The sequence below is a fragment of the Alosa pseudoharengus genome, unplaced genomic scaffold, assembly GCF_046254945.1.
Source record: "Alosa pseudoharengus isolate Yale_2024_CS ecotype anadromous, Long Island Sound unplaced genomic scaffold, YU_APseudo_1.1 YU_APseudo_1.1_scf_20, whole genome shotgun sequence".
Classification (NCBI taxonomy): domain Eukaryota; kingdom Metazoa; phylum Chordata; class Actinopteri; order Clupeiformes; family Clupeidae; genus Alosa; species Alosa pseudoharengus.
In genome coordinates, this window is record NW_027468664.1 from 10551055 (window position 1) to 10575503 (window position 24449).

Consider the following 24449-nt stretch of genomic DNA (forward strand, 5'->3'; position numbering starts at 1 on the left):
CTCCGCGCTCTCGTCCCGAGGACCGACGCTTACGGAGAGAGACTCGCCACTCTTGTCGGGGACACGGTCTCCATAACTTATTCATCCGAGGAGCGTAGGAGAGCAGGCCTGAGAGAGTGGAGAGAGAGAGAGAGAGAGAGAGAGAGAGAGAGAGAGAAAGAAGGAAAGAAGTGGGGAGCAGGAAACCGGAGAGCGCAAACACTCCCGTCTCAAACAAGCTCTGGCAAAATGAGGGGGATGCTTCCTGACAGCGATACAGCGCGCGTTGCGGCTGCCTTGGCTGACATAACAAGCTTTCAGCTCACTCTGGGCTGAGATGGTGAGGAGGTAGGCGGAGCGGTAGGGTGCTGTTGGGGGAAGAGGAAGAGGAAGAGGGGGGTAAAAGTATCTGTGTAGGTGAGATAAATGGTTCAGAGAGGAGCAGGAGCCTTTTTCAGCTCTTTCTGTGAAAGAGCAGCCTGTCTGCTGCACATCTCAAAGTGGACCTGTCTCTGTGTTTCTGTACTTGTGTGCATTTTGTATCTCTCTGTGTGTGTGTGTGTGTTTGTGTGTGTGTGTGTGTGTGCATGAAAGAGAGAGAGAAAAGAGATATCCACAAATAGGTGGAAAAAGATGATGTAGGTAGGAAGATGAATAGGTAGGAAGATGATGTTGTTTGTCAGCCTCATCCTGTATTATGCAGTGGGAGAGAGTGAAGATGCACAGGGGTGTAAAAAAGTAAACATCTGGTGGATTGTAAAGAGTCTCACTTCCCTACTGATGTCAGCAGGGAATCAAATCCTCCCTATTCACACTACCTGACCCCCTGTCCTCCCCTCGAACCCGCTCACCTCCTGGTGTCGTCTTCACCGGGCCGCACCCTCGGGTGGGCCCTCACCCACTGCTCCAGCTGCTGCATGGAGTTGGTCCTCTGAAGGTTCCTCTCCGGCTCGTGGCCCGGCGGCGGCTGCTGCTGCTGGGTGTGAGTCTGGCTCGGCCCCTGGCCCTGGCCCTGGCCTGGAGCTCTGGTAGGCTGCTGCTGCTGCTGCTGCGCGAGCGCCACGTCCCCCAGTGGGCTGCGCTCCCCGGAGCCGTTAAGCTGGGCCGGCTTATGGGGCTGCTGGAGCTGCTGTTGCTGTTGCTGGGCGGCCTGCTGCTGCTGCTGCTGCTGCTGTTGGAGTTGGAGCTGGAGCTGACGCGAGGAGGAGACTGCGGCGGCAATGGCGGCCGCCTGCTCTGGCTGCAGCTTGATGCTGTTGATCTTGGCGACCGGCCGCGCGGGCTCCGCCGACGGCTCGCGCTGGTAGCCATAGCTACGCTCGCTGTCGCGCTGGGCGGCCGGTCGCTCACCATCCCGCGGCGACACCAGCTTCTCGCCTTCCTTCTGCAGGGGGTACCTCTCGATGTCCTTCTGAGAGACGTAAGTCTCCGTGTCCTTCGGCAAAGCGTACCTCTTTGAGTCTTTGTGGAGTGTGTGTCTCTCTGCATCCTTGTGGACCATGTATCTCTCAGTATCCTTCTGTAAGGTCAGTCTCTCCCCATCCTTCTGCAAGGCGTACAGCTGCCCATCCTTCTGCAAAGCGTACACTTGTCCGTCTTTCTGCACGGCGTATCTACTGTCTTTCTTAAGGGTGTGTCTCTCTCCATCTTTCTGGAGGACATATTTCTCGATCTCCTTGTGTGTAGCGTAATTGTCTGCTTCTTTCTGGAGTGCATATTGCTCTGCGTCTTTCGTGAGAGCGTACATCTCTTCCTCTTTCTGCAGAGCATGTCTGTCGCTGTCCTTCTGAAGTGTGTACCTCTCCCCGTCCTTCTGCAGGCAGTAGCGTTCTCCATCCTTCTGGAGGGAGTACCTGTCTCCGTCTTTTTGCAGGGTGTATCTCTCTCCGTCTTTCTGCAGGGTGTACCTGTCGCCGTCTCGCTGCAAGGTGCAGCGGTGGCTGTGCTCCTTCTGCTTGCCGGGCTTCTCCAGAACCTTGGGCTTCTTCTCCTCCGAGCGGGACGGCTCCCGGTTGCGCTCGTTGTTCTGGATCTCGGGCCGGGTCAGGACCCGGTGGTTCAGCATGTTGTTCATCTCCTGAGGGCTCCGATAGTCGCCCTTCGACTTATCCAGCCTGCAGGAGAGAAATATAGAGAAAAGAAGATTAAAACATAGAAAGAGAGAGGGATATCTGATGAATAGGTGAACAAACCATAAAACAGGAGAGAAAAAAATGCGCTCACTGAATCGATCCATAAGCATTGTATGAGGCAATACTGAGAAAGTAGTTTATCTTTTTTCTGGGAGTATCTTGGCAGTCTGACCTACACCTACACACCTCCGATTGCTGAGAGATGGTGAGAACAGACTGCCAAAACGCGACGGCCTTTCTAAAAACAAGGCTGCCTGCTGGCGACACCGGCTTTCAGCTCTCACTCTGACAAGCCTGCTTCCTCCGTGAAATAAGCGCGAGAAAAACTAAAAAAACAACCAGAAGCCCTGGGATTTCAACCTTTCCGGCTCCATGACAGAGGTGCGCTTCAGAGCTGGCGGGAGGAGGAAGCGAAAGCACAAACCTTTCCGAGACGTCAAGAGGTGTCCAAACAGCCTTGAGGAGCCAAATGTAGGCAGCCCGATTTCCCCCGAAGAACACAGCCTCCCTTTACGTCGGTAAGAGAGACCCAAATGCCTCCCTTTTGCATGCAGCAACAGCCTTTCCAGAATATAAACAAGGCAAAGGCAAAGCCATCTCACTCCAACCTCAAGGGCAAAGCCATCTCACTCCAGAAGTTTACAGTCGCTAATCTTCTGGGCAGAATATCAATGCCCATGAGAATACGAAAGCCTGTGCAACACAGACATCATACTGTACTGAAGACGAGATATTTGGAGACTCTTTCTCAGTGGATTATGAGTAGCACGGACAGACAGTCTGAGGTAATTAACAGATTGGGGGTGACTGGAGGGCTGTTTGTGGCCATTTGCCAGGGCAGCACACCCTCACAGTGAGGGCGCTGTGGTGAGTTAATGCTGCAGGTCCGAGGGACAGGGCAGCTCCGGTCTACTGGTCTGTCGCTGGCCAGCGCTCACTTGCTTACCTAACTGGCAGGAACAGGAACACACGCCAGTGGACAAACACACACACACACACACACACACACACACACACATACTTTCTCTCTCTCGTTTTCTATTTAGTACATACACAGACATGCACAGCCTCAAAGACAAAAATCTACCTACCTCTTTCAGTCTAGCAAATGCAAACACATACACTTGCACACTCACACATGCGCACACACACACGGTGCACACAGAGTACACACACAGTACACACACCCTCTCCTTTGCTTACACAACTGTGAAGAGCAAGCGCGTCTGAGACTCTCGAGTACAGAGAACATGCCGGAGGGCCCCAAACAGCTTGTGGCTCTGAGAGCAGGGAGACATTACGCACACAGAGCCTGCGCTGGGCTGTCGCCGCTGCCGCTGTATTGGGTGTGAAGAGCCAGGCAAAGATACTGCACCCTTTGGATTTGATTTTGTACTTCGCTAAGACGGCAAAAAGATTCGCCCTCGGCTCCGGGAAGCGGATTCGGAATAGAGAGAGAGAGAGAGAGAGAGAGAGAGAGAGAGAGAGAGAGAGAGAGAGAGACAGAGAGAGAGAGAGAAAGAGAGAAAATTATCCATTTGATTTTTTGGAGGAGGATCCGTGAGCAGTTTTATAAGGAGAGTGATGGGCTGTAATTTGGGGAGAACAAAGGCAGCCGGAGAGGGAAGTCATCCTACTGCAGGAGACATGGAATAATGACAGCATCTGATGGCAAAGCCAACATCACAAAGAGAAACAAGACAGAGAAGACACTGACTTTCCATTGCGACTGCAGACATCAGCCTTGATTCAGTGGGATTCATGTCAACACACACTCCGCTTTCCTTGTCATGATTGTTCTTTTGGATTACTTATTTTGTCACCACCAACAGAACTTTACTTTAGAAGATCCTAGAAGATGAAATGTTAATTTACGATGGTTGGAATAGATTGGATTGATATGGATCTTTCAATATCTTTAAGTAATGATCGCAGCCATCAGATTGTACTTTCAATAAACCTTCAACTTCAATTCTGAACGAGGGGCAAGACACAGAAATAGAGGTGCTCAGATGCAATATCTCACTGATCTCTGATAAAGAAAAGTCTTTTATTGTAGATTAGTGGAAAATGGCAGTGTAACTCAGGACACGATATCCTCGAGTGACTCTGTGCAAGCCTACTGCAGCTCTCTCTGTCAGGCTCGTCCACTGTCTGCTGTGGCCAGTGCACCCACCTGGTGATGGCCGGCTCCGTGTGGACCAGCGCAGCATCCGTCATCACCTTCATCCAGGACTCCATGTCTTTGGCGTTGTCTGTGCTGAAGTAGTACGTCCGCATGTTGGGGTGCGTCGCCTGGAGGGAGAGCGAAAATATAACCTAGAAGAGAGAAACACACACGCACACGCACACACACACGCACACGCACACACACACGCACGCACGCACACACACACACACACACACATACACACACACACACACACACACACACACACACACATAAATTGAAAGAGAATATTAGACAGACGAAGCAAAAAGTGTGAGTGATATCCACATGCACAAACAACAGTTCTGTAAAGGGTGAACGCTTCCACACAAATTCAATGAGAATATTAGACCAACGAAGCAAAAATGTCTGAGTGATATCCACTTGCACAGCCAATAGCTCTGCAATGGGTAAATGCTCCTGTCTATTGACCTTGCCGATGGTGAATCAAGTAAAAATTGCTTCCTGTTACGTGTAGGCAGACAATCATTGATGAGACGATGAGCTGGCTGTCGATTAGTGATTTAAAAAAAAAAAGCCTATCATGTTGTGGGTGTCAGAAGGGGACCTAAATTGGATCTGACAGCAGCAGGCATCTTTTTCCCCCAGCACAGCCACAAATGAGTCTTTCAATTCAGTTCAGGAGGCAATTTCAAGAGCAGCAAGCTGACGGAGCCTCTCAGTAAGGGATTACAGAACACTTTGGTTTTTTTTTCATGGGAAACATAGACACATCATATTAACAGAGAGGACCCATGCAATGCTGTGTATGTGTGGATGAGATAGACATTCACTGTGCTGGACATTGGACTGCGACGAGGTCGCACCGTGACTCACCGTGACTCACCGTGACTCAGCAGAAGTGTTTGTTTTCATGCCGATAGTGTTTCTCGGGAAGTTAGGCCCACTCAGGAGAAACCAGGTTAATCCAGACAGGAAGAAACACAGGAAGCATAGAATGAGTCCACACAGTGTCAGAACAACCCCCCCCCCCCCCCAACAGACACACACAAAACCCCCATTGTCTTGCAGAGCAAGTCATCAAATCAGGACACTCACAAGCAAAGTCCCTCAAAACTGGAAAAAGAAAACATGGCACTTTGTCCAAGTGGGCCATGAGAAAGCAGTCTTGAGTTGGAACAGGGGATCAGGAGGTGGGCCAGGTCAGTGCCACAGCACTGGGATACTTGGTCGAGGGTGAGGCTGACCCATGGGGACTGACCTAATGCATGACCGGGCTTAGCATCCCCAAACGCTCTGGAAAAGGTCCAACCACTGCGTGGTGCGAATCCCTCCCAGTTGTGCTCTGGGCCAGCGACACCAGAGACCCTCCGACTCCCACGCTCCATGTCCATGAGTGACCTTGGCTCGCCACCAGCCACGCCTCCCCATCAACCCTCCCCGCCCCCGTCCGGCCCCCCTTGGCACAGCAAGGCGCTTGGCGACTCCGTGGCATATATGCGCTTCTTAATTAAATCAGCTAACCTATAGCCCCATAAATGTGACTGACGCTGGGTTGGTCTCTGGGCCCCAAGCTCTACTGGTTGGGGTGGGGTGGGGTGGGGGTGGGGGGGGGGGCTTACTGCAGCAGTGCAGGCCCCTGCCAGTGTTATCTAGCCTGATAAGACAGAAGATAAAGTAGACAACTCCATCACATTTCAGCACACACATACATGTAGATTGATTGCACATGCACAGTGGCTGATGTGATGGTGGAAACAGAAGTCAAATGAAGGAGCTCTGGCCAGAGGAAGTTAAGGCTATCTGCTGGGTTCATGGAGTGTGTGTGTGTGTGTGTGTGTGTGTGTGTGTGTGTGTGTGTGTGTGTGTGTGTGTGTCTGTGTGTTTTCTCTTCCTCACTCTTTTTCCTTATCTACTTCTGTGTTTATATGGGGCGGGTAGCCGAGGCAGAGTCTAGGAATCCACAGAGGGCAGTACACACAAAACCGCCTGCTTCTGGCTGTGGAGAGGAAATCTCTTGCAACATCTTCCACAAAAATCGTTTCAAACAAAAGAACAACCTGCTCTTAAAAAGAATGTGAATCAAAAGATAGGGTGGAATGCTGACCTTAAAGGCGTATTTCCTGCTTATGTGGTCGTCCACGGACAGCAAGGATATGTGAAAGCTCGGCAGGAGGATACTTCCAAGGATGCATTCTTCTTTGTCATCTACAGGAAAGGAGGAAAAAAATGAGTGTTTGTATGCTTTCATGTGGGTGCAGAGATGCCTGAATTCCAGCAAATCTCAGCTGGCGCTTTCATCTCAGCCTCTGCTTCTTTGCAAAACAAATCGTCAGAGGTGGTGATTAGAATAATGTCAAATTCTGTGCTGTGGAGGGTGACTGTGATGGTTGTGTGTGTGTGTGTGTGTGTGTGAATGTGTGTGTGTGTGTGTGTGTGTGTGTGTGTGTGTGTGTGGGGGGGGGGGGGCACAGTCGACGTACCCCACCATTAGCTCAGCGAGACGCCTGTTACATAGTCATTTATCGACGGTACACGTGACAAACTGGCAGTGACAACCACGATACAGCCATGAAGGAAGAGAAAAACTGACGGTGTGCACCAGCAAACACCAGCTGAGCGAAGAAAACGTTAAAATGATACGAAGCCATTCTGCCTCCAATGCCTCGAAAGAACAGCGATGTCAATTTCAATTAGTCTCGGTTATTACAGAGGAGAGGAGTTACAGTTGTCCTCAAAACTGGTAGCAATGCATGGAGCCGTCTGCTTAAGCATTCTCCTCAGATTGCAAATAAATGTATGATGATGAGAGTATGTTGTTTTGAATAGCAATCTCAATGACAGCTCCATGAGTAGAGAGAGAGAGGGAGAGAAAGAGAGAGATAGATAGAGAGAGAGAGAGAGAAATAATCGAACACAGATGGCTGACTGCTCATTTCACACAAATGAACATCCTATTCTTGCCCCTCTTGGGATTTCGCAGCAAACGTGCAGTTCAGCAACACACTGACAGGGGGCGCCAGAGGCCTGTTGCCCCCCCAGCGCCGCAGGGTTATCTGACGGCGAAGGAAGGGGGTTGACAGTAGTGAATCTGAGGAGATAAGACTTATCAGGCAGGGCAGGTAGTAAAAGCCAGACGCCGCCCGACAGGGCTCGGCTCTTTTACATCCATTTTCATTCCGGAGCATAAAAGCAGCTGGCGTCTCAACTCCTTTAGCAATATTTAACCTGACTGGCAGAGGTGCGGGCTGAAAGGGAGACTGATAACATGGCACAGAAAGAGAGGAGAGAGGGGAGGTGTAGAGAAGGCGAGGGAGAAAACAGTCTGTGTGTATGTGCGTGTGTGTTTGTGTGTGTGTGTGTGTGTGAGAGAGAGAGAGAGAGAGAGAGAGAGAGAGACAGGGAGAGACAGGCCGTTATCAGCACCCAGAGCACGTCCCACTCCAGTAAGAACTCTTCTCTGTACGCTCACTCAATAAACAGCCTATTCCCTTCTGAGGGCTGTCCATGAAAGAGCTTCCTGACTTCACGGGGTGGGGGTGTTTAATTGCACTATTTGTCTTAATGAAAGAAAAAGAAAATAGTCTTGGTATCTCTGCATGGGAGGAATTGAGGGGGGGGGGGTGGTTACCCTTTAACTGTCATACTTGGGTCAAAGGTTGTAATGCATGTCTGAGAACACAGGTAAGACATATAAACAGGTATCAGCATCCAGCATCTAAGCAGCATATAAGTACTTCTGTGTATCAGTATGACCTTCTCCTGAACCAGGAAGCATCTCACTAGTGTTATCATAATTACATCTCTTTACACTAGTAACATCCTAATTAGACCATTCTTCAGACCCTTCATTCTATATTAACATCACTTTTTTTTATGTGTGTGTGTGTGTGTGTGTGTGTGTGTGTGTGTGTGTGTGTGTGTGAGTGTGTGTGTGTGAATGTCCTTCATATCTATCCTGCATCCTTACATGAGGTAAAGCAATATGTTTGTGTTTATGTGTTTGTGTGTCGATGTGGCAATAGCTCACCTTTGTAGTAGAACAGACACATGTCCGACAGCACGAACCACCTCTTCTTCCACATCTTCATTCCCGTGCTGTCCTGTGAGGAGACCGAGAGGAGACAACGGCCGACGTTAAAAAGACGAGCATCTGACTGAGCTCCCCCCGCTATCTCCTTCACCTTCACTTCAGACAGCCTCGATTAGACAGGCTTTGGACGGGGCCCGGGACGAAACAAATTGGCTGCCTTTATCTCTTAATGAGAGCGCCCAGATTCTCCCGTTCTTACAGTTAAAGTTTAAGAACGAAGCCTACTTTGTTTTCCTGGCGGCGTTTAAACCAGGCTGTTTCTTCAGCGGCAGCACTCGCGCTCAGTTCATCTTTCTAACGATGTTTACCTCTTTCCCAGTGAGTATCGCTTTTGCGTTTCCTGGTATTTGTATAGTTAATGGCAAGCCAGTAAAAAATGAGTTGACAACAGCTATATAAAAAAGCCTTTTTCAGAGACAGAGTGAGTGTAAGAGAGGGACGGAGGGAGGGGGAGAGAGAGAGAGAGAGAGAGAGAGAGAGAGAGAGAGAGAGAGAGAGAGAGAGAGAGAGAGAGAGAGAGAGAGAGAGAGGGATGCAGTTGATGAGCAGAGAAAAAAAAGTGCCAGTGATGAAGTCTTTCTTTTTGGGAGGAAATCAATATTGCGTTCAAAGGGGGTTTCAAGCTGGAGGAGAGGTTATTGATGATTCTTGTGCTTAGCAGAACACTGAGAACGATTCTTTGAATTCCTTGAGAGCCTGGAATATGGGGATAACACAGACGTGATGGAGAATGATGAAAATGTATGCTACGCATAGTCAAGCCTGAGAGCAAAGCAGTTCAATGCATTATTTATTGAATGACTCTGTTGGTTTATTTTAAGGCCTTGTAACAGTGAGAGCTTTCCTAAATGCCTCCACACACCAATGCAGAAGCGTCACACGTCCAGTTATGTGCCTACGAGATGCAAATCTCCTGGACGGATATTCCACGGGCTTTTCAAAAGCTTAGCATGTGTCACGCTTTGAATTCGAATGAGAATCTCTCCAGCGTTTTCCCTTGATCATATCAAGCAGCAGTGCCTTTCCCCACATATTTGACAGCTGCCAGAGATCTGCAGATCTACACATGTCCATTATTGCAGATGCAATTAAATGGTAATGAGGACATCTCCAACAGATAAAGAGGGAAGGAGAGCCAGGGAGAAGCTGGAATCTGAGAAATCGAGGAACGGAAAAGCCATAGAGAGAAACGTGGAGGGTGACAAATTTAGGAGACAGAAAACCCTTGGGTGTGCAGCCTGTGCGATTGTACTGTGGAAACAAAAGGCTAACCTACAATTTTTCTCTGATCTCCAATGTGGGGCTAGCAGTTCTGTGCAGCAAGGTGTGTGTGTGTGTGTGTGTGGCGCAGGGCAAATTGACCATTATTACCTGTTTGTAAAGCCAGCTGCTCTTGACTACTGGAGCATTTGGGTTCCTCCTTATGGAGTTTGACCTCTTTCCGAAATTGTGGACTTTCTTGGAGGGCCTTGATTGCTGCAAAAAACAAGGTTGAATTAATTATTCTGAAAATATTTGATGTGTAATCAGACATCCTATGGTGCAGGACACGCTGGATATCTGGCAACGTGGTCATAAATTATTCTACAGCATGAATAAAATCATTTGAAGCTCCACTTTAAATGAGTGTATACACAGGCCCTGCATAATTAAAACCTGATGTTTACAAATGCTCCCTTAAACTTCATAGTTTATTTATCTTTGCAAAAGTTTTGCAAACAGTTTGAAGTACTGCTACTTTATGGGCAACCTCCATTTTCTAAGGTCAACACAGGCAAGTCAAGAACATTTACAAATTTGTCCAGCTGTCTCAGGGGGGAAATATCAACCTTACACCCTGATTGAAATATGTACACAGTGTAATCCATTTCAGATTTCAAGGCAGCAGTCTGATATAATCCATTTATTTCAGTGTTGGGTGTTGAAGGTTCGATTAAGTCGTGTGAGACTCCTGCTGAAAAGGCCAGCCCAGGTCTCTCACTCACTCTGGCAACCGGGCTGCCTGCGTAGGTGGTGTAGTCCGAGCCGCCCGTGTAGTTCGACGCCTCGCTCATGGTGCTCGTGGGCCGCTCCTTTTTCTCAGTGCTCGTGGGCGCGTTCTGCGCTGGTCTAGAGAAACAAAAGAAAACCAAAATAAATGTAAAAAAAACGCAGGAGACTGGGAAGGGAGAGAGTTAGTGAGGCGAAGGAGGAGTAAGGGGGAGGAAGAAGAGGGAGAAAAGGGGAAAAAGGACAGAGAGAGAGAAGAAAAGAAAGAGAGAGAGAGAGAAGAAAAGAAAGAGAGAGAGAGAGGAAGGTGAGGCTGCACAAAAGAGCCTGGGAGAATGCTAGCATCAATCTGACAGATCAATGGCCGAGTTAAAGAGACGGTGGCGAGCTGAGGGATGCCTTCGCTAGCGGCCTAATCTCCCCGAGCCTCGTCCTGAGCTATTGGTTTGGTAAATCTCCCTCCGCCCGCCCGCCTGACCGCCCAGCACCACCCTACCCTCCACCCCGAGCCTCTCTCAACCCCACCATCAACTCTGTGGGCCTTTCAAACTCCCCCTGTCTTAATGACACTGCATCTCTGCAGCCTCCATTGCCCCCCCGGCAGACACGGGAGAGGAGAAAGCAGAGCCCCATGAATCAAAGCAATTACTCACTCCGCGCCACACCGCTGATATATACCTTTACGTCCGACAACCTTAAATCGCCTTGCCAAGTCAGGAGAGCTGACAAATTGAACTGCATCAAAGTTTATGCTCCAGACAGCCCCCTCCCCCTCCCCCCATCCACCGCACAAGAAGGCCAGAACAACCCAGACGCTGAGAGGTTGAAGGTCCTAATCCTCCCTTCTGACTTGGCAGGTTGCACAAGCAACTCCGTCCCCATTATTTTCTGCTCGCACAGACTACGGGCGCAGTAAAATAAACCCGAGGATAAATCTTGGCGCTTTCATTGACACTGCCAAAGATAAATCTGGCATCCGATCAGAAGTGCATTGTCTCCTGATGCTGTCCTACATTCCTTAGCGTTACAGTTTAATGCTAACGTGTGGAGAGTCTAGTCCTTTCTGGAGCAGGTGAGTAGGGGGAAAAAATATCCTCCTGTCTGCTACGTGATGTCGGATTTTAGGTCACACCCACCTAGGAACACGCACCTAGACCGGTGTGCGAGAGTATTTTTAGATTCCCTCCAAGTAGCTTATGCTCTCTCACACACACACACAGACACACACACACAGACACAGACACACACACAGTCACCTGAAGGGTGATCAGACTGATGGCTGCATGCCACACACAGACACCTTGCAGCGGCATTTAGACACACCAATATACACACATCAGTGCATACACACCGAAACACACACCTGTATCCAGACACACACACACACCTAAACACACACACACAGACACCTAAACACACACACACACACACACACACACCCTTTATAACATTCCAAACTAGATCAAGCAGCATTCTACACAGTCAGGCAGACGCTACTAACACCTGCATGTTCAAACGGCAGTGTAACATAAAACAAATGAGACACCACACACAAATACCAACCATAGCTGTGCAACTGTTTACACAACCCACATGTGTGAGACACACACACACACACAAAAACACACACACACAGAGCTCAGCACGTTATGTCAATTTAAACTAGAGGACTATGCGTGACCTTCTGGGCCAAAGAGCATGAACTAAATCATGCGTTTATTGGACCTATTATGGACCATTAATTACACTGGTCTGATTGCCTCTGGGCGGTTACCAAATGATTGCCTCAAGTATGCTGCAACCAAGTGTCAGACCGGAAACTAAAATGAGAGAGAGAGAGGGGAAGAGAGAGAGAGCGAGAGAGAGAGAGAAAGAGAAAGTGACAGAGAGAGAGAGAGAGAGAGCGAGAGAGAGAGAGAGAAGGATGTCATCTAATGATATCTGGAGTTCAGAAAATGAGAGGCGATGTGAGAGGCGGACATCCTGAAATTAGCCTTGTTTCACCCTCCGTCGTCCTTGCTGGCACGCAGGGGAATTGAGCCCTCGTCTGAGGATGAGAGTGTCGCTTTTGGCACCGTCAATTAGAAGTCAAAGAGCTGCGAGGCGATGACTCATCGGCCCACCCTTAGCACCCTCTTTCTCTCTTTTCTTCCACCTCTCTCTCCATCTCTCACACTCCCTCCTTCTCTCTATTTTTCCACCTCTCTCTCCGTCTCTCACACTCCCTCTCTCTTTCTCACTATCGCTCTTTGTATCTTAGGTGACATCATTCTGCTGGGTGAGAGCGATAACCTCATTGCATTCGTCTGAGCGTTTTGGCGACGCAGCCATGCCTCCATCCCCTTCCACCTGCAACTCCTCTCTCTCTCTCTCTCTCTCTCTCTCTCTCTCTCTCTCTCTCTCTCTCTCTCTCTCTCTCCCTCCCTCCCTCCCTCTGCCTCCCCCCCTTGCATTATCCAGAAAAACAGGAGTCTTGTATTCTACAGCATACTACGCGAGAGCGTAGCTTCAGAGTTCATCACCACGCATAGTCTGCACGAACTAACGAGGTCTTCCTGTTGCCGTCCAAGAGACCCTACTCTGTTTTTCCCCCCTCACGTCCGAGCAGGATGTACACGGGGCCGATGGTTATCAAGCGCTATGCGTGATAGAAGAGAAAGCCAACGGTGACAATGCAATGAGGTCGTTCTGCAGAGCTGTATTTGAGGAGCCGTGTTTCTTGGAAATACCAACCCCCCCCTCCACCCCACCCTCCACCCTGTCTTTCAGTCAGTGCCAGAGGAAGGATGTGGTAATTCCTGAAGACAGAGGACTGCCTCTGTGGAAGGAGAACTATACCATTCATTTCCGCTGCAGACGGAATTATCTGTTGTGCCGTGGCTGAGTCAGTCAGTGATGGGAGCTGTCGTGATTTATATTACGTATGAGCAAGACAGATCGGATGGCACACATAAATCTTGCACATCGCCCATTAGCAATGCATAGCAGGTTATCAGGCCACTCAATCCAAGCGCACACACACACACACACACACACACACTGCCTAGGGTTAGTGTCGAGAGCAGAATGAATGAGCGAGTGAGGAAAACAAACCAAGGATGAATGGAGACTTATTTGGCAGAAGAAATAAATGGGGCTAAATACAAAGACAGAGCAAAGCACCCAGTCAGCCCTGAAGATGTATTACCTGTTTACAACAGGGTGGACAAGCTTTCCACAATTCACGCTAGAAACAGAAAAGAGGGAGGGGAAAAATGAACTGCATAAACAATCACAAGTTTCATAAATTATAATGAAAATCATAATCAAAGTCCCAAACACTCTCTGAGGTGGTACATCAATGGCAGTACGATGGTAACAAATCAAGAGAAAGGATTAATGGTGTGCACCGTCTTTAAAACTATGCATCTTTTCAGGAAACCCCTCGAGATACCAGTGAGAGAGAGAGAGAGAGAGAGAGAGAGTGTGTGTGTGTGTGTGTGTGTGTGTGTGTGTGTGTGTGTGTGTGTGCACGTGCACTCACACTAACCACCACCCTGCGGCTACTGGCTACATAATTAAGTATGTTGTGTACTGGGAGGATGGGTGGCCGCTGGTGATGCCAGTTTAGCTAACAGGGAGCCGCCTGGCGTGTCTTTGGGGCATCCGCCCACCACGCGTGCCCACGCAGGGGTACCGCACCCTCGGCCGCTTCATCTCAGCTGGGCGCCGCGTGGATTCCAGAGGCACCGAGGGCGACACAATCTGCTCACTGCCACCCCCCCCCCAAGCCCCCCTTGCCCCCCAAACACTCCACCACTCTCCCCAAAACTGCTCCATCTTCCCCAACAACACACACTGCCTTTACTGTGAGGGCAAGAGATAAAGCAAGAGGCTAGCGAATGATGCTGACGTGCTAGGCCCCAAAGACAGCATCAATAAAAAGGACAGCCCTTTTAAACTGCCTGGGAGACATTACATAAAAGCTTGTATTTATGTTGGTGCATGAAGAAGAGACAGTGAGTCTGAGTTTGAATTTCAATGCTGTGTTCATGTGAAATGGGGAGCGAGACGAAGGCAGACGCTGTTTATGTGGATTTGGGAGTCGTGGGATTTGGACTGGCTTTGTGCACAAAAGCACCGTTGCATGCCAGTGAATAGCATAAAAGAACACAACCAATCATTGATCATATTCATGAATCATTTTGGAGATATGAGGAATGTTATTTAAGCTTTTGCCAGATTTATTGAACTAGAAGATATTAAGAAAAAAAGGGTTGTGTGTGTGTGTGTGTGGGGGGGGGGGGGGCATCTAGATTGTGTCTCATGTAAACAGATTCTTCACTTTGCAGTGAAATATGACTTTTCTGAGCCTCTAAAATGTGATTCATTTCTTTGGTTTCCCAGCACCAAAGTTTAACAGGATTAGTGCAGTAGAGTTCTCAGGTCTTGGGGGAACGAAGGGATCCCTTTTCTCCGACGAGTGGTGTGTGGGAGAGAATGAGATTGAGGCCCTGGGCCACTTTAACCTCATTATCACTGGATGAGGGGTCCTTTGGGGCAGCATTTATCCCCATTAGTTGCATCCATTAGTTCGGTTTGGGTTGGGTTGGGGGGTGGGGGGGTGGGGGAGCAGAAGCAAACTGGTGCTTGGTTTCTCTCATTGGGTTATTCAAGCCTCCCCACCTAAACACCTATCCACATCCTATTATTCCACAATATATTGCGTGCAAGTCCTCATTTAAGTTGAATTATTCCACAATACAGCTCACTGACACTGTCCTCTCTCCCACACACACAGACATTCACTTCATCATCCTCAATGTCACTATGACAGTTTACTTTCTGACTCTCCATGCACTCTGTTTATATCAGAACTGCTGGCTCAGAGTTGCTATGCAGATGTGCAGACAATAGCTGCGATTTATAATCCATATAGAGTAGGATACAGGATGGGATGAGGTTTTTTCGGATAATGCAAAACAAATCTTTGCAAAGCCACCTCTGACAGGAACTAATGAGACAAAGCACACCGAAGGCTTTCCGCTTTCAATTACCCTTCACCGTGTCGGGCTACACACACTCAGACAAGCACGATCAAAAGTCGACGCCCATGAAACCTGAACCTAATTTCCCTGTCTGTCTACAGTTAATGGAATCTACAGTCCGCTAACCGCTAGGCGTGTGCCATTGTTTTCTCAAAGGGAGGGAGACCGATGAGATCATGCCCAGAGCAGGGAGCATTTGTACCCAAACTGCCCTGATTGCTACACTGCACCCTCCACTCCGTTCTCGCACCCTCAATCAGTTCACCGCTGCGAGTTCAGAGACAGCTGCTGTGAAAAAGTTATTGAAGGTGTTGCTGCATATATATATATATTTGTGTGATAGTGTCTTCTTCATCATGTTGATGTTACAATATGAGTTGAGAGAGACATAGCACATCCCAGTGTGAAGTCAATACACTAAGCACAATAGAACTAAAATCTGTACAAAAATGCTCTTGAAAATGAACTGCAGTTGACTGAGGACAACTACGCTATTCACGAGTCTTGACAAAGGCTTTCCTGTGCTGGGGTTGTGTAATGTGCATGTGAGCCATCAGGTGATATCTGCTGTTTTAGCATGTACTGTACGCTCCTGTGGTGGAACATGGCATTTAATCTGCTCCATCTGCAAGGAGAGATAATACGGGGAAATTTCATCCTTTGTTCATATCCTAAAGGCTACAGTCTTTAATATCAGAAGCGCACACACACTTTGCAAACACCCACAAACAGACACAGACATGCACTCTCTCTCTCTCTCACACACACACACATACACACACACACACACACACACACACACACACACTGCACACACAGTTAGCTAGGACAAACATTCAATTAAACAGGGAAATTTGTACATTCTAAACACTGTAGATGTGTATATTACCCGTCAAAGTACACACACACACACACACACACACACACACACACACACACACACACACACACACACACACACACACACACACACACACACTTACCTCGCTGTGTGACTTTCTCACTTAATCAGTGCCTAACACCATGAAATATAAAAATAAAAACTGCCACACTCATTTACATATTCCGCTAACGAACCTGAGTGTGGTGCTCATGGGAAGAGCAAGGCGGAGAAAGATAATCAAGAGCGTGAGAGAGAGAGAGGGAGAGAGAGAGAGAAAGAGAGAGAGAGAGAGTAAGAGAGAGAGAGAGAGAGTAAGAGAGAAAGAGAGGGAGACAGCGTGACAAAACTCTTTTAAAAATCTCTTTTTTAAAATGCCTTATTACGCAGATTCGAAGAAGATGAGTGTCACTCAGTGTCTGGCTGTGCCGCTTCTGGAGTGTCTGTCTGGCTGTTACTGGGTACAAAATGGCTGCCCTTGCTCAACAATGGCTCTGATTGCTCTCCGGCTCCCACAGCTCACGTCCATTCATCGTGCGCCCGAGAGGGTGCGACTTAAGGACTTTATCTGTGGGACGACTCACTCAGTTAGCCTGAGCTCAGGGAGAGTCACGACGGCTGGGAAGATTAAAGAACTTTCTTACTGACCCCCCCCCCCCCCCCGCCACCCTTAGCCCAAACCCACTTCCTAGAGCACCGGCGACTCTCAAAAGCAGCAGTGGCAGCTGCAGTAACTGAAGGGGGGGGGGGGGGGGGGGTTGACTTTGCTAAAGGACAGTTTGAAGGGGGGCGGAGTGGGGCAGTAATCAAAGTAACTGCTGTCGGTTCAGGTTGGGCATCTCTGACAGGGCCTTGGTCTTCAGACACGAGGAGTATTATTGTGAGTGGGTAGGGTGGTTGGGGGAGGGGGGGGCAGGTTGTAGTGTGCAGGGGGATTCTCATTCTCTCCCTACTTGTTTTTTTTCCCTCCTTCCCTGGATGGATTGGACACTTCTCAACAAGGCGTATCTATCACACAGGGGCCGAGGAGACGCTGGCAGGAAAGGTGAGCTCTGATGAGGGGAGGAGAGGAGAGAGAGAGCATCTCTCTCTCTCTCTCTCTCTCTCTTTCCGGCTCAAATGATGCTTCGCTCCGCTCAGTAAAGCTCTCGGAGGCTGGCCTCCGGAGAACCGGCTTGCCCACTGAAGTGTGCCCAACTTAATTGGGTGTTATGTGTGTAGGGTGTACAACAGGCCTGGCTTCACTTACACACACAATCATAGCATATAGACAGGCAAATGCTCACTCACTCATCCAAACACACACACACACACAGTGGATATTCAGACATATGTTTTTTTCTCAACTTTTTCTCCATCATAGGGCTAACAATCAAGTAACAACATGTTTATGACTGAGTAAAGACATAAAAAAGCCTTATCACCACTATCAGTAATTGTCATGATAGCTCTTATAATGACAGCTAATTTGCATGTGACATGATAATATGTAAATTTATTGGAGCTGTTAAATGATAATTACAGATAATAGTGATGTAACACTGCATTATCATTAGACATTAACAATAATGATTAATAATGGTAGAATATGGCATCTGTCACAACACATTTCTGACGTTTCTCATCTCGTGATAAATTATGTTCGTACTCATTCTACGAATATTAATTACATGTGAATGTAGTTGGTTTTGACTTAAATATTCAAAAGATTTAAATAAACTAAACAAAGACTACACTACATAAAAGTGCAATCATAGAAACGATTAAATATTAAACACACACACACAAACACACACACACACACACACACACACACACACACACACACACACACACACAGCATGCCTCATGCCTCTCACATGACGTTTTCTGCAAGACAAACTCGGCTTTCATTCTGTAGACTATTCATAATGAAATGTGCGAACAGTTTGGTTTGCTTAGCAAGCTGTCTGAGGTGCATGCAGCATCTGCTGATGTGTCTCACCAGAACAAGTAATCATAAAATGTGGGCACACCTTTAAAAGCTTAACAACCTATAAAAGGCTCACTTTTAGAAAATGAAGAGACAGTTATCATCAGTTTGAGTTTGGGAACACTGTGTGTGTGTGTGTGTGTGTGTGTGTGTGTGTGTGTGTGTGTGTGTGTGTGTGTGTGTGTGTGTGTGTGTGTGTGTGTGTGTGTGTGTATGTGTGTGTGTGTGTGTGTGTGTGTGTGTGTGTGTGTGTGTTTGTGTGTGTGTGTGTGTGTGTGTGTGTGTGTGTTTGTGTGTGTGTGTGTGTGTGTGTGTCTGCAAAACATCTCCAAAAGCATGGTGCATTCTGGGTAAAGAATGAAGTGACTTACTGTTCGTTGACAACAAAGATGCAGTTGTCTTGGGAAGGGATGCCAGAGACAGGATGCTTGCAGGTCACCTTCCGCTCATTGTGACTGATGGAGAGATGGAGAGACACACAAGAGAGTCAGTAAAGAGGAGAGCTGTCACACAGCCTCTCTCACAGACCACATCATGGCTGTCATTACACAAAGCACAATCATTACATTCACACAGGCAACATTTGGGATAATACACAAAGATATTTGAGAGGGTACACGGCACGCAACTGCCAAACCATTTGAATGTACTGTACAAGCTTTAGATTGCACTGCCACCCTTAGATCATCTTGGCAGTCATATATGGATGCCAGCCAATTGCACAGGGTCTTTGAAAATGGATATGGACATACTGTACATGTTAATGTTGTTAAAGGTAAAGTATGTGCGTCTAAGCCCATGCATCTTCTGTTGAATTCAACACATAGCTGGTACACTGTCTGCTCAGTGTTGTGGTGTTTGTACACAGTTCTGCATCTATAACTGGGACACAAACAGTGTGGCTCGGACCGAGCCATAAACAATCCCAGCCAATCAGCACCTATGCTTCAGCAGCACGGAAGGCAGCGGTGTCATTTGATTGGCTGTTGAGAGCATGTCAACAACCTTTCGCAAAGCCAAAAACAAATCTGAATCTCCGACTACATCTTTAAGCCATAACACATATCTGCAACTCAAAGGCTGGCTAGGATCAGTTGAACCTCTGCTTTCCACGCCGGAGCAATGCCTCAATAATTTACACAGAACGGTGTTAGCACAGGTGAGCAAAAGACATGTACATTGGCCCCGCCAGCAATCCCAGATGCATTTTTCATACCAGCTCTGCTGAACACTACTTCAGCCAAGAAAAAAAAGTACTTGAGTCAGGAAGCTACACACCTTGAGATGTGGGTGGTGCTGAACTTCAGCATGGCTCTCTGTCTCTCTTTCTCCCTCTCTGCCTCTCTCCTGCTGATGCTTTTGTCTCCTACACAGATCTCAAGCGTTCACTTGCTTGCTTCCCCCACTCTCTCTCTCTCTCTCGCACGCACACACACACACACACACACACACACACACACACACAGCGTTCTCCCTTCCTGGATCCCTTCGGTAGGCTCCCGAGATGTCGCTGAAGGGGCTGCTGGCTCCAAAGTCATATGCTCTGATCACAAGAGCCCTGAGACTCCAACTCTAACTCGCTCTCCGCCACACACACACACACACACACACCCACCCACCATTGCCACCCCTAACACCCTCCCCTTCCTGCTCCGTTCTCGCAAACTTTTGCTATAAATAAAAACGACTGCAGCGGCGGTAGCGGCAGCAGCAGTGGCACTGGCAGAAGCACACACAGCTGGCATTGGCAGGGAGAAGACAAACGTGTCTTCACAGAGGGTAGGAGAGAGCCGATTAGCCTTTTTTTTTTTAAAAAGGTGCTTAAAAAGCAGGCTCTTGTTTGAGAGAGAAAAGCACGAGTTGAATTGGGGGAACGGGAGGGAAGATAAGGGTGGTAGAGAGAGGAGAGGAGGAAGAGTAGAGCCTCTCTGCTTGCACTGCACTCCTTCATCTGAAGTCCTGCACTTGGAGGCCCCTTGCAGCTCGATTGTTTGTCAACACCGCGGCTGTTTTGTCGAGTGCAGACATTTGAGCCCTCTTCCACAGCACCCTGACACGCGCAATGGCAGCCGCCACAGCAGAGGAATTGCATTCAGTCAGCAAGCAACACGAAGCGCCCCATAAACGTCAAGCACCCTTCACCGTTTCCATAACAGCCGGGAAAGAGAACCGTACACGAGCCTGGAAAACAACTCTGGACGTGCGGCATCACGAGATCGACGTATCAACATATGGCCAGCATGCAGTAATGCTGTGACTCAAATTTACCCCTGGAGGAGCACGCCATTATTTCTAGACTCCATCAACAGGAACACATTCCAACGGCATCCCTGCGAGCTGCACGGCATATTCAGGATTATCGCAGCCAATAAATAACACGTCCCCCCCAATTACGGCTTTGCACACATAAGCGAAGGCAATCGTTGCCTGTAGGTGCTGGGAAGTGCTGGAATTAGGCAGGGGAGTACAAGAGGGATTAAGTGGATTTCAGTGGCACGCTGCCTATCCTCTTGTTGTCTGCGCTAATTGTATTCACCGCACAGAAGCAGCCACAACAACTTATCACCCAGGGAGTCACATTGTGAGCTACCAGAATGGTGCAGCAACTGAATGAACTCAATAACAGTACAGTAAAACGTATAAAAGCATTGACTGTTCTGGTCAGTGCATTCAAAATGTACACTGTATGCAATCAGTATAATGTCAAGTGGACATGCCAAGTCTGGCAGACATCCATATGGTAACTGTGCATTACGTTACTCCAGAAACATACACACACAGACACGCATGCATACACACAGACACACATTTAGAGCACGTGTACACATACACATGACAGCTGGAAATCCAATGACTAGAGGAACATCATCTAATATGGCGAGAATGCACGTTCCCTCTCGACATGGGGCCGACATGCTACCATATTAACCACAGAGTGTGGTGGGCCTCTACTGCTTATATTAGGACTGTGACCTTACCACATCCATCAGGCGCACATACCTCTCCCAGCCATAAATCAATATCGAATCGTCTGCAGCCTTTATGGGCCCTTTAAATGAATAGATTCAGACATAAAGGTAAGATACGACTCAAGGATCTCGTCCAAGGTGAATTTGGAGCGATGAATCACTACAGACTTTCGGGTGTCATAGGAAAGGGGCCACAGGGAGGGGGGGACGGCATAATCTGATGGATTAGCCTTTATATGACTCAGGTGGCATTAAATACCGCCCTTGGGAATCTCTAAGACACATGTGGCTTCTGCTCTTCATCCACAGGGTCTTGGGAAATAATAAATAAATAAATAAATAAATACATAAACAAACAAACGTTGGGGAAACAACAGGAGCAGTGTAAGCAGAGCCATGTGAGCAACGTGCGCTGGAATCTTGTGATATAACCCGTCGTCACAGCGAGCTCTCTGCCGCGCACAAAGCTAGTCCTCGAGGAGGTTCGCTGGGGCACCATGCCTGACTGAGTCCGGTCACACACTAAAATAGCACTGAATTCTCTCACACACCACTGGCATGCACTGACGCTGCAGGGTCTGTTTATGCCTCAATAAACTGCTTGGTGCTACCCAAAATGCACCTGGGCAAAGGTTGTTTTTGAGCCTCCTCTGAGCTTAGGTGGCAGATGTGTCGTGTGGAGGTCCAGAGAGCTGCTCCTTGGTCCAGCTGTTCACTTTGCCCAGTGATGCATCTCTGTGCGTGGGATGGGTCCAGCGCTACGGTCCTTCATTGGAAATATTCCAGCCCAGAGTTCCCGGGAGCGACAGCTCGGCTGCATTATTAACCATCCTCCACGGCTGTCACGACCCATCACAGCTCAAAAACTGGTGGGGAAAACATGACAGGCGACATTTTGAGTTACGAGGTTTTCCTGGAGATTGGCCCGGTGTCCTACTGAAGCAGCATGGAGGCCCCGGATCGGTCTCCCCAAGCTCTGACTAAAGCGTTTCTGAGAAAATGAAAGAATTATGGATATGAAAAAGAAAGCGAGAATTATGGAGATGACGGACAGAGCACTCAAAAAGGAGGTGAAATGTACTGTTTCATGAGCCAACTCGGGGTGGAATACGTCTTCCTAGGGGCACGGACGGAAAGTGAATAATAGCCATGATCAAGGAGAGGGGTGACTGAATTTTCAAGAGAGCTTGAGCTTTAAGGGAATGACTGCCATATCAAACTACAGTTGGTGGCAGTAGGAGGGAAAAGGAGGAAATCACCTATCATTTGATGTGGTGTAACTTCAGCATGTTCATAGAAAAGGCAATAAATCAGGAAAATGGCCCATGGGGTAGCTGAACGGCAACTGCTTCCATCATCATAGTCTCATGACAAGGCTCGTTCGGCATTAAAGACAAAATGGAAGATTTAAGCCTCGGATCAACGCTCTCCGTCAAGACACAGCCCCTTGCAGTCCGGCAAGAAGCTGCGTGCCACTTGAGCGAGCACGAGGGTCCGCACCTGACATGACAGCAGGCCAACACACTCAGGCTAACAGAGAGAAACTCTCTGAGAAACCTCATCACCTTGAGTAGACTAACATTAAAAGTACTGTCACAACAGAAGGAGCTGATCTAATGGGCAGATTCAGATGCAACATCTGAGTATCCACTCAGACACTCAAATACATAATTATGCAGGAAGAGGAAAATTGTGGACTTCCATCTGGGTCTTGTCTATAATGAGTCTGTATTAGTTCCATAGAATGACTGACAGCTGTAAACTCGTCTGGCCTGGATAATAAGGTGAGGAGACAACTATGGATTAGCTTTCATAGTAATTATACTGGCAGCTGCTTAATAGCCCCAAAGCTCATAACTTAAGTCAACTGCAGAGAGTCTGACAAATATAGAGGAGTTAATTACCGTCATGTCGTGATAAACTGGCAGGTCTTTCACCAAAAAAAAGTCAAGTTACTTTTTTGCTGTGCTGCACTACGGTCACTGACACTGAGAACGAGCAAACATCTCCCAGGGTAATTTAGACTGAGAACAGAAGAAAAACATTTTGATGATGAGTCCCCAAATCCAAATGGCCTAATGGAAGCCCATCAGTGTGGCAGGCTTGAAATTAAAGAGGGCTTTGGGAATGAGGAGCTCTGCTCCAGGACTGTCATAGTCAGTCAGACAGTAAGAACGGGTTGCGTTTCTACTCTTCGAGAAAGTTTCTCTCGTTTTATGTTCATTAAATAATTTTTTTTTTGGGGGGGGGGAATGCTTCTTGACTCATTTTAGTGTGGATTTTGCCGGCATCCCTCTTAGTTAAGGATATGTCTGATGATGGAATTGGTTGATGAAAAAATCTAAATTCCACTAGTCATTCCCTTTGTTTTGTGATGGTAAACCCACAACACAAACAAATTAAGATGGCAAAACACACTAATTTGTTACAAACAATTTGTCAAGAGATTGCCCCAGGCTGTGTGGTGGAAGGGAAGGACAGTAGGGGGCATAAAAGAGGTTACACATAGCAGGCATGTATTCTGAAGTTTTCTTTAAATTGTTGCAAAAAAAGCTAACATCTAACTCCATCACCTGCAGAGAAAAGAATCTCTCGAGGATCGAAATGAAAAGAAAATCATGGGGTTAGACAAGCAAAACATGGTTATCAAGTATTTATCTCATTCCTGCCAGTAAGAATTACCCTGTTGGATTCTTTTTCTCTCTCTCCATTGCAGTTGTTGGAACAATTCAAGCAACCCCCAAACAATTAAATTAGCTTTAAAAGCCAACGCGCCTCAACAGCTTGACGCCTCCGCTTTCAAACGTCCAACCAAAAGCCAACTGATGTGATAATGGGACTATATTTAAGTCTATTCTATAAAAGCACACTTGTTAACAACAATAATGACAGACAAAAAAAAAAAAGAAAGGGAGAAAAAAACAATTCAGTCAGCTACAGTCAAGCAGTGCTCCCTCAGTGACAGCTAATAGGGGGGGGCAACAATGGCAGGCCACCTCCCATCCATTCAACCTGCACCTGCTGGCATCAGTGCTAACCTTTCGGAAAAGGCCATGCGGCCACTGCGCCCTGTGCTGCACTGGCATTCAGAAGGCCACTGAGGTGGCGGCCAGAGAGGACGCAGCATTATTATGGCCAGCCAGAGATCCTACGCCGCCTCGCAAGAGATATGGGGACTGGACTGGACTGGACGCAAGGGGTGGAGAGAGGGAGAGTGGGAGTGCTGCACCTAGAGTCA

At 47.9% G+C, this 24449-nt stretch overlaps 1 protein-coding gene across 9 annotated transcripts in view; it reads right to left on the reverse strand.

The window, feature by feature from the left end:
* plekha5 (pleckstrin homology domain containing, family A member 5) overlaps positions 1-24449 on the reverse strand; it is a 118379-nt gene that overhangs the window by 24827 nt on the left and 69103 nt on the right. For 7 of the 9 annotated variants that reach the window (XM_076296535.1, XM_076296539.1, XM_076296538.1 and 4 more), the window contains exons 4-11: positions 18614-18697; positions 13551-13589; positions 10360-10483; positions 9746-9850; positions 8312-8384; positions 6389-6489; positions 4288-4406; positions 831-2093 (exon numbers count right to left, since the gene is read on the reverse strand). In XM_076296535.1, the coding sequence (XP_076152650.1) occupies positions 831-2093; positions 4288-4406; positions 6389-6489; positions 8312-8384; positions 9746-9850; positions 10360-10483; positions 13551-13589; positions 18614-18697 (1908 nt within the window). The remainder of the gene's footprint in view (positions 1-830; positions 2094-4287; positions 4407-6388; positions 6490-8311; positions 8385-9745; positions 9851-10359; positions 10484-13550; positions 13590-18613; positions 18698-24449) is intronic. The other 2 variants (XM_076296536.1, XM_076296544.1) reach the window with 1 other exon arrangement.